The sequence below is a fragment of the Poecilia formosa genome, unplaced genomic scaffold, assembly GCF_000485575.1.
Source record: "Poecilia formosa unplaced genomic scaffold, Poecilia_formosa-5.1.2 Scaffold117, whole genome shotgun sequence".
Classification (NCBI taxonomy): Eukaryota; Metazoa; Chordata; class Actinopteri; order Cyprinodontiformes; family Poeciliidae; genus Poecilia; species Poecilia formosa.
Genome location: NW_006800056.1, coordinates 232,225 through 242,363, shown reverse-complemented (window position 1 = coordinate 242,363; position 10,139 = coordinate 232,225). Strand labels below are relative to the sequence as shown.

The following is a 10,139-nucleotide window of genomic DNA, read 5'->3' as shown; positions in this document are numbered from 1 at the left end:
CCAAATGATTGTTTTCCAGAATATAGATTTTATTCATAACTTATGTCATAAAACTGACCTGAAAAGGTTTGTTGAACATGTTCATGACTTGAGCACAGCCTGAGTTTGAGCTGATGGTTTTGGGTTCAGAGTTCTGGACTGGTTCCACTAACGAGCCTCCAGCTCCAGGTTCTGATGGGCTCATGATCCTCAGATCTTCCTCTGACTTTACTTTCCCCCAGAAGTTTCAAACATTTCAGTCATTCTCAGTGTGTGAGAATCTGGAGCGTCTTTAAATCACGATTAAAGCCATGGGAAGTGTGGACGGCGCCTCAGCGGCTCCTCGGACCAATTTACTGTGTCAAACTCAGACGTGCTCCCATCATGACCTGGTGAAACGTGTCGGACTCTTACCTCCATAATGAACTCTCAGTCGCACTGTTGAGGTTGAAGTCAAAGAGTTTGGTTAGCATCAGAATTACCTGCAAGACAACAGAGGCAACAGTTAGGATGTAAATCTATCCTTTCACACATAAAGACGTTAAATTTACAGGAAATTTAAAGATGCAAATTCAAGGAACATTGTGAGGAAGGAAAAAATGAGTCCCAGGCAGATCAGCTGAGTCAGATTTCAGCCTCTTTCTCCTTTTGGTCTAAAATAATTGACTATAAATGTCAGACTAACTAAATGTTCAGCCTTTTTCTCTCTAACTTTGTTCAAAGTAGAAGTTCTTTTTGTCCATCTGAGTAACTGGAGCTCCATCCATCATCCAGTTAAATTAAGTAGATTTTTCTCATGTTGACCCTCATCTATCACCGTTCATGGATGACGCATTCTAGACCTGCGTCACTCAGAGCGGCAGCCTGTTGGACCAAACCAGTCTGAGGAAACATTTCTATCCAGAAAGTTTGTGAATTAAACGGATTTGAATTTTTCCTGTTTTTCACTGACAGAGAAACACGTCGGACTCGTCCAGCTTCTGTTTGACTTATGAACAGTTTTATTTTTATATTTGATGCTTTACTCCATCAGAAACCCTCAGCAACGTGATGCAGACACACACTGATGTATTTTATTTGATGTTTTCCAGACCGTCACACAGCTGAATAGAAATTCAGATGTTATCCATCAGATTTATCGTCTGTAAATCTATAAATGTTTTTATCTCACTTGCTGGGGATAAATTTATCTTTTCATTCAGGATTAAAGGAAATCAACCAGATTAAAATGGAAACTTATTCCAGTCAAACATCATGCAAACATTTACATTTTTGCTGTCAAAGAGGATAAAAATCCCCAGTTTGTTTCACTGGTGGAAATGAAACAGACTCCTGATCGTCGGCTTTATTGCATCTCATTCACTCTGTTCTTGCTCCTCTGTATGTTGATTCAACTGTCATTTTGCCATTGGTGTCACCTTTTTCTTTTCAGACTTTCAGAACAATTAGAGCATTTTCTAACCACATGTTGAGGGTTTAGAGTAGGAATAATAAAACGTGTGCGCCTTAGGGAAGAGTTGGAATAAGACTTTTTACGAATGTGTAACTTCTGATGGGGGAACTGGTGGGGTTAGAGCAGGAGCAGTGGGTGTGATGGTTCATGGGGTCTTTGTGGGGGACAGAGGAGCAGGAAGGAAGAGGCTTCGGCTTCCTGACACCCTGAAGGCTGAAGCTGTTCATCAATCTGCTGCTTTGGCTCTGATGTCTGCAGAACACACTCCCAGACTCAAGCAGTCAAACCCAAACACACACACTGAATAAAAGCAGCTACATCTGCCTCAAACCCATGGAACCTGAAACAAGAATTCACAATGCAAACAGTTTTTTCAGGAGAAACTTTAACTTGTTAATTTGACTTTAACTTTACCTGAATTCAGGAGTCGGTTTCTGCATCCCGTCTCAACACACCTGGATCAAATGAACGACTCGCTACTGAGCATGTGCAGAACGACTGGAAGCTGATCCAGGGATCCAGGCGTGTGGAGACGGGATGCAGCCGATAGAAACAGGACAGACGCTCTCAGTCCTGGTTAACATTAAACCTTTACAGAAATCAGTTGGAGAGTTTTCCCATTATTCCAATTACATTTTTAATTCCTCAGAAAAATGTTTAACTTGTCTCTGTTGGAAAACACTGAGTCTCTGTGACCAGCTGTGTCCAAAAGCAGAAGAGAGGAAATCTGAGCTGCTGCTTTAGAAACACTTCAGAGCATAAATACTTTAAAAAGATGGAAAATGGCTCCTATTATTTTAGTGTGAAGATGAAAAATCCACCAGTTTGTGTCCATATTAGTAAAAATAACTAATTAAATGTCACTTAGAAAAGCACTTTAGGTTCTGAATTATTAAAAATATGGAGGTTGATCAATTTAAACAGAGCTCTCAACACTTCATGTTTAAACTGTGTTCACACAGCAGCTCCTGATGCTCATTTCTGATTCTTTGCTGAAATCTGATTTCCTTTGCAGGATCCTGAATGTCGACGCCACAGCAGCAGAATTTTGGGCTAACTTTTAAAATGTTGCAAAACAGAAGATCCAAATTGGACATGCTTCCATCCAGTGAATCAGCCAGGATACGCAGACTTTAATTTCTTCAGATGTTGACGCTACGCGTGGCTGCAGTAAACAACAAGTAGCAAAAAACCAGCAGACAAGTTTTCAAACATTTCAGCACAATTCAGGGAGTTATTTCAAACTTTGCTGTTTCCATCAACAATTTCCAATGTGAAACTTCAAAAATATGCATAAAATTGTTAATGGAAGCAGCTACAGATTTCTCTCATAGGTTTGTAATCCTGATTTTCAGTCAGTGTCTAAACTGTCTTGTCCTGAGGTTCAGTTTGTAATAATTTTGTTTATTTAATATTTATTTGTTGGTTCTTTAGCACAGTATATTGAACAGGTATATAAATACTGCAACATGGTTTTTAATGACACATTTCTGATCATTATGCACAGAGAAACATTCATGCACATGTTTCTCTGTCCTACTGGTTTCTTCTTTTCTTGTTTTAAAAACCAGTTTGAAATAAAGAAATAAATGAAATCTGGATTTAATCACATCTGGCTTCTTATGAATTATGACTCATGTCTCACATCAATGATGTAAAAGTTGAATCAAATTAAGTTTTTTTAGGTGTGAATTGATCAGAACTGATGTGTTCAGACTCTCCAATTCTCAAAAATCAGACATGGGTCACAGTCACCTGCTGTTAGACACACATAACCAGTCAGAGGAAGTTAGAACTTTAAAAATGAAGTTTGAGAACCTGATAAACATTTATCAAGAATAAAAATCAGGTTACTGATTTCTGGGGGATTTACTGGCCGTCAGCCTTGTTAAAGTTTGTTAAAATGGTTCCTGATATTTCGTTCAGTGTGTCAGATGCAACGTATCGGATCCTGTCTTCATTTAGCTTTTCTTCCATTCAGAGGTTGAAGATAAAGTCAGATGTTGGAGCAAAACATTCACCTTAACTTCTCTGTTGCTGTTTCCAACCTGACTGTCAAACAATTCAACATAAAATCTATTTTTAATCTAATCAATCATATCCATGTGTTAATCAGAAATGTTCCAAGAGGTCTTCTCTGTGAACAGACTCCACAGCTGCAGCGAGCTGCTGCACACTGCGGCTGTTTAAAATTATCCTCATTGTTTCAGACTCATTACTTAATCATATCCCATTGATTCCAAACACTGCTGGGAAAATCTTCTGGATTCGGTTGATGCCCTGAAGGTGAGCAGGATGAGTGAAAGTGGGTCAGCCCAAGTCTTCGGGGAAACAAGCCGAGGCAGAAACAACTTATTTGGCTCGGAGCGTAAAAGTGAACGCGGCGCGGTGTGTTTACTTTGTGACTGGAAGTGTTTGAAGCTGAAGATGCAGGAAAATATTGAGAGGAAACTGGATCCCGACTGTTCCGAGTTTACTCTGATAAGATCCAGGAGATCCAAAGGGACGAGCTGCCAGTTAGTTATCTGATGACCTGCAGGTGTTCTGGGTAAGATGCTGCAGTGGTCAGTCTGAAACTGCCCACTCAGTGCATCACTGTGTTCTTATCTCTGACTGTTCAACAAAACTAAACACTGATGGAGTTGGAAACCTGCGTCCATCAGTTCCCCTCCGCATCGCCCTGCTTGTTGCCGTGGCAGCAGCAGCCAGTCACTCCATGACTTGTGTGACTTTGTGAAACTATTGCGCCAGCATGAGGCTGCAGTGAGAACACGGCGAACAGATGCAACTTGGGTAGAGGAATTACACGGCGAGGTCGGGGGCTCCAGTGATCAGGCTTATTAAATATGCGCCAACATCTGCAGCCCCTGAAACCCTGCCGGCACCATGGAAACGGGTCGGTGTCGGGCCGGCAGGGACTCGGTGTTCTGAACATTCACCCGAATAAAGACCCGTAACCCTGCATTGATCAGGAGTCAGCCTGGGGACGGAGGGGGACAATCACCTTAAAGTCAGAACCGTGCATGCTAATGCTAATGACCAACCGGGTCCACTTAGCGTCCCACCTGGAGGCTACATTCCCAGCATTCAGCTTCTCTTTTCGTCCTCCACTCATTATTTCCTTCACACATCACATCCTCCTCTGCGAGTCAACGTGTGTTTGTGAGAAAAGCAGGTTGAAGGTGAGGGTAATGGGGCAACTACGGCTTTAACAACTCTGAGCCAGTCGTTAGCATGTCTGGGTGCAGGTAAAGGTGAGCAGGTGTGTAAGGTTTTCCAGATCAGAGCGACACACAGCTCTCCGGCTCCAGGCTCAGAGGAACGACCTGTGAAAGGCCGCAGTAAAGTCTCTCTGACTGAAGGGCAGAGTCTGCTCTGGCCGTCTGTCGGCTGCATGTGGAGAGAAGCAGGCGGTCGTCAGCCAGCGGCCCGGTCAGATGGGCTCCCACTGGAAGGTGCATATGTTCCTCACTGGCGGTGCCAGTTGGGCCCGGAGGCTCCGTACTGTAAATACACAGACACGGCTCTGTGGAGGATACCTCTCCACAGGCCGACTCACTTCTGATGCATGACGGCATCAGAAAGACAAAACCAATCTTCCAACACATTTTGCAAAGATCCAGACTCAAATATTCAGATTTTTTCATCCAGTAAACTTTTGCTCAGAGTCACAGAAAAGGTGAAAGTCTGACTCCATCCTTATACAGCCCCATACATACATGTATGTTCCATTTTATAGTACAATCAATTAAATATGACTTCAAAGACATTTTACTTTAATGGTTTAAATTGGGTCTCTGTCTCTTTAAGAAGCTCCCGGTCTCTCTGACACTCTGTCTTCAGCACATCATTAGAAAAATGTTTCTCTGTTAAGCTTCTGATGGTTTCATTATGTTGCACTGACAAGCAGCTCATACAAGCTCAGCAGATGAGAAGTTCCACCAGGTGTTTGCTAATTGCTGCTGGCTAGTCTGTAGGATAAGAGAGGGCTGCTCTGTGGGTCTGCAGCTGGAGACACGATGGACCAACTGGAGACCTACCAACCTGTACGTCCACTCAGACTGACAGGCTGTGTGTTAATCAGACCAAAGCTTAATGCTGTGACAGAATGGCCCAGTCAAAGTCCACACTGAAATCCTTAGCAACAATTGAAAACCGATGTTCACAGATATCCACATCCAGACTTTGATCCGTTTCAGAGAAGAACGGCCCAGAGGTTCAGTCCTGTGCAGAGCTGGAAACCCAGATGAGCTGAAACTGGGAGGAAGTGCCAACACATGCCACACTTTTCAGATTTTTATGTAAAAACATAAAGAACCATGCATCATGTATCCTTTACTTCATAACTATGCACCATTTTGTTTTGGTTTATCACATAAAAATCCCATAAAAAGTAGTTTCTGTTTTTGACAAAATGTGAAAACTGTTCAGTAGATATGAACTTCTTTAAATTATGACATTTCTAATAAATAAATCAGTTTCTCCAGTTTTTTATCAAAGAAATACAGTTTTATGGAAACAGGGAAAACAGCTTTTAAAGTTTTGTTTCTGTATATTAGTGCAAACTGTAATTAAAAAAGTTTAGCGATGTGACGCTGCGAACTGCAGCAGCGATTAGGAAAACTCCAGACCTCATCAGAACCAAACCCGTCACGTCGGCCCACATGCAGAAAGCGGCCATGTTTCTGCACAGCAGCTGACATGAAGTGGCACTTTGAGATGCAGACTGTTTGCTCCAAACAAAGCTTCGTGTGAAAAATGCTCTAAGAGTTTCTCACATGGTGTCAAATTAGATGTGAATGTGGACAGCAGCTTCAGAACCACCGGTCGGTCCTGACACTCCGGGTCCAGCTAACAAAGAAACTAAAGTTTGTTACCTTGTTACTTCGTAAGAAGCTGCCCAGAACTTTCTGAGCATCCAGACTGTCCACTGTAACGTCACAACAGAAGTTGGTTTCTTAAAAACGGTTTAAGTTTCTGCAGCATGCAGACTTTATCGTGTGGATTTTTTATCCTTCTGGGAATTCTGGGAATGTTTCTCAAAGCAGATTGAACCAAATGCATGCAGACTCAGGAGTTTACGGCTCTCTTCCTCTCAACAGCCACAAATGTTTGTCTTGTGTGTTTATCATGTAAACCTCCAGTCAGCTGTGACAGACCAGTTTGTACTGAGCCAGGTTCTGGTTCCGGTTCTGGTTCTGCTGGAGGGTTCTTCCTGTTAAAGGAGAGTTTTTCCTCTCCACTGTCGCGTCATGCATGCTCAGTATGAGGGATTCCTGTACACCAGGAAGCGCTCGTCGCTGGTTTCTGTCCAGGGGGAGAGACGGCTCCAAGCTCTGCTGGGCTTCATTACACAGAAACTTTTAACTGTTTGATAACCAGGATCAACTGGGATGTGGATTGAAATTAGTTTTTAAAGTGCACTATATGAATAAAGTGAACAGTATATTAATATACAGCCACAGCATGAAAAACTCTGCAGCTACATGCATATTAAATCCATCAGGTGAGATCTGAACCCCAAACCTTTTACCTCTGAGGAAACCAAGCTATTATTAAATATATATACACATTAAAATGGTCCTTTACTGTAACATTTCCACTGAATATGATTCCAATCCAGATATTTTTGCTGTCCTGGCCGCTCCCTGCCTCACAGAGCAGCCACAAAAGAAGCCCCTCTAAATGGAAGTACATTACTTTCAAAACGCACCATTTATGTGCATCAGCTCAAGCAGAGTGATTTACGGTGATTTCTGTTATGCAGCCATTTCCTCTCCTAATGAAAGCAAACTGCATCAGCTCACCTGCTGCACGGCACCGGGGGAAAATTTAAAACACAACACCGGCAGCATCCCAGTTTATTTACGCTGCCGTTGCCTTTCATTCCCGTCTGGTTCAGAGCATGACCGCACCATCAAAAGCTGATTTATTCTGCGCTGAGAAGCCAGAGTGGTGCAGCTTCTGCAGTGGACATGGTCCTGATGGATGAAGAGCGCAGTTCAAAGAGGAGACGTGTCTCTGGAGGATGTTCAAGAAGGCTTGCAAACGCATAAGGAAAGAGCACAGATATATTAGTCATGCAGAGAAAAGCCTCAGCTCGAGGTGCGGATCAGTCACAACTGTGTCTGTGCAAAGCTCCACATATTTAAAGTATCCTTTTATTTCTCTTTAATCCAAACTTTGCCTTTGCTGCCAGCAAACACGGATATCTGCTGTACTCTCTGGTAATTGTCCTTGGATGGAGGAAAGAAAATATCACCATGGATCAAAATTCCCCAACATGCATATACAAGCAACAATTACCATCTCCTGGTAATGGTGCGAGGAGCCAAACAAACCGCACACACACACAAACACAAACACACACACACACACACACACACACACGCCGACTCTCCCAAACGGAGGGGGGGTTAATGTCAGGTTCAGGTTCTGCAGGGCATCGCAAACTATTTGTTTTCCTCACGTCTCATTTCTGTAATCATGTGAGACCAGATTTCTCCAGGGGACAGATCCGGTTTCGTTCCTGCAGGAGCTCAGAGCTGCTGACACACAGGAGCACCTAATGAATCTGTTTCACACTTTCCTTTTAATCTGCAAAATGAATTCTGTGAGCACAAACAGGGCAGCGCGCTCATATATAATGATGCAAACAAGTTCTACCTGCTGACGTTCGGAGATAGCTCCAACTGTCATGCTCACTGTGGGGGGGTGGGGGATCACTGAGGCAAGAACACTCCTCTCTGTGGATTAGCCTGTCACATCTTCCTGTGGAAAATGCACCACTTGTGCCTCTTGCTAATATAAAAGTGAAACATGCCTGGGAAGCAGAGTTTTCCTCTGCTTGTCACATATCTAAAAATAATGCGTCTTCATTGGAAAGCAGATTGATCAAGGCCTGTCAGGGCGTGCGGCCCCAGGAGCTTCCTCTGCATCCCGGCCGCAGGAATCAGAGCTGCTTATTAGTAAATGATCCGTCTTCTGCAGCCTGATCTCTTTCAGTTGTAATTACCGCACAGAGATGCTGCCAGAAACTTACACCATGCCGTCAATTTACTTCCTCCTTTTTGTTTTTTCGCTGATGAGAGAAGGACGAACGTTCCTCCATTTTCTGATGCATTGGAGCAGATTATTTTGGGCCATGTGGGGTTTGCAGCGACGCTGGTGGAATACTGAACAACTCGGCAGCTTCTGCACCTACCTGCAGCTCCGGTTCCATGAGCCGCCGCTTTGATCCGCAGACCTGTCACTGTTGTTTGCTGCTGCCTTTTTGTTTGCTTTTTTCTGATGATGATGCAGGCGCAGCTTTTTCATATTCCTTGATTTGCAGCCATATGCTGTTCCTAACTGCTTGTTAACCCACTTTGCACCGCGCACATTTCCCTCCACGCTACGCTGGATGGATTCACTGTGACCGTTTTTGCAATTAAGAGCCTGATCTCTGAAATGTGGAGCTGCAGAAAGCATTTGAACACTTAAAAGGCTTAAGGAAGTCATTAATAAGATGTGTGCCGGTAATAAGTATTAAAAAGTATGCAGAGATGTGGTTGTACACGATGATTACATCTCTTTTTCATGTCTGAACTACAAAGCCCTCCACGTCGTTTTGTTTCAGCGCCGCCTGTTCCTGGGAATTATCTGCAGGAAACTGATGTGGAAACATGTCGACAAGAATCCAGGAATCTTTACATGCAGGTGCAAAGCAGTAATTCATCCGGCTCCTCTCACGCTTCACATTCAGCAAATATTCTCTTTATTTACAGCACGTCGTCTCTGCAGGCTCAACACTCGCTTAAAACTTCTCCGTAAAAAACTTATTTACAATTTATTCATAGAAACTCTTGATTTCCCTGTAAAAATCACCAAATTGAAAGCACTGAGGGGCCATGTTTATTTCCAAATAAAATGCTCAATAACTTTATTGTTAGTCTTTCATTTTTGTAAACATGCAATATTTTCTGAAATAGTAGAAAAGAAGAACTCATAGTAACTCCTAACAACTGAAAGCTGTGCAGGTTTCTAACTATTTTAGTCGAAGTTTTTTATTTCGTTGGTTTAGAAAATGTTTTTAGTTTAATCTCAGCAAGAAAAATGAGAACTTCTCCTAAAATCCTGACTGTCTTTAGTAAAGTTTAATAAGGTTTGTTGAGTAAAGGGTTGCTGAATGTCTGTGGCCACTGATATTAAAATGTCTAATAAAAGATTAACACCTTGAATTGTACTTAACATTATTCATTTAAGATGATCTCATCATTAAAACGTATTAAAGTTTTCATCAGCTCCACTTGGGTCAAATATTAACCATTCTTATCCTGCAGTCGGGGGTCACAAAAGGTCCACAAATGAGTTAAACCTGCAGCTTCGCCCTGATGCTACATTTGATGGCATCTTACTAATCAGACTTACTGATGAACTATATGAACATTATTCTTCTGACTTTGTAAGAGGCGTTCACTGAAAACACCAGAGCTGCTGGTCCTTTAGACTGGTAGAGGATGTTCCATCAGCTGGTCATTCTGTCGGCCGTTCAGCAACGTTTGACCAAAGCAAAGATTGGTGAGCTGTGCTGGAGGCTAGCTGTAGATTATTTTATTAGCCTAATTGTAAATAACTTAAAGAGAATAAGATTTTTTAGCCAACATTCTGAGGATGACATGCACAGCAGAGCGGCAGCTGAAGTAACGTTACGTCAGCTGGTGATTCA

General features: G+C 42.6%; 1 protein-coding gene across 8 annotated transcripts in view; it reads right to left on the bottom strand.

Annotated features, from left to right (window-relative positions):
- Positions 1 to 10,139, bottom strand: part of sorcs1 (sortilin-related VPS10 domain containing receptor 1) — a 165,454-nt gene that overhangs the window by 91,667 nt on the left and 63,648 nt on the right. For 3 of the 8 annotated variants that reach the window (XM_016675593.1, XM_016675591.1, XM_007560594.2), the window contains one exon: positions 394 to 461. The exons of the other annotated variants lie outside the window; for them this stretch is intronic. In XM_016675593.1, coding sequence (XP_016531079.1) covers positions 394 to 461 — 68 coding nt within the window. The remainder of the gene's footprint in view (positions 1 to 393; positions 462 to 10,139) is intronic. 8 annotated transcript variants of the gene reach the window in all.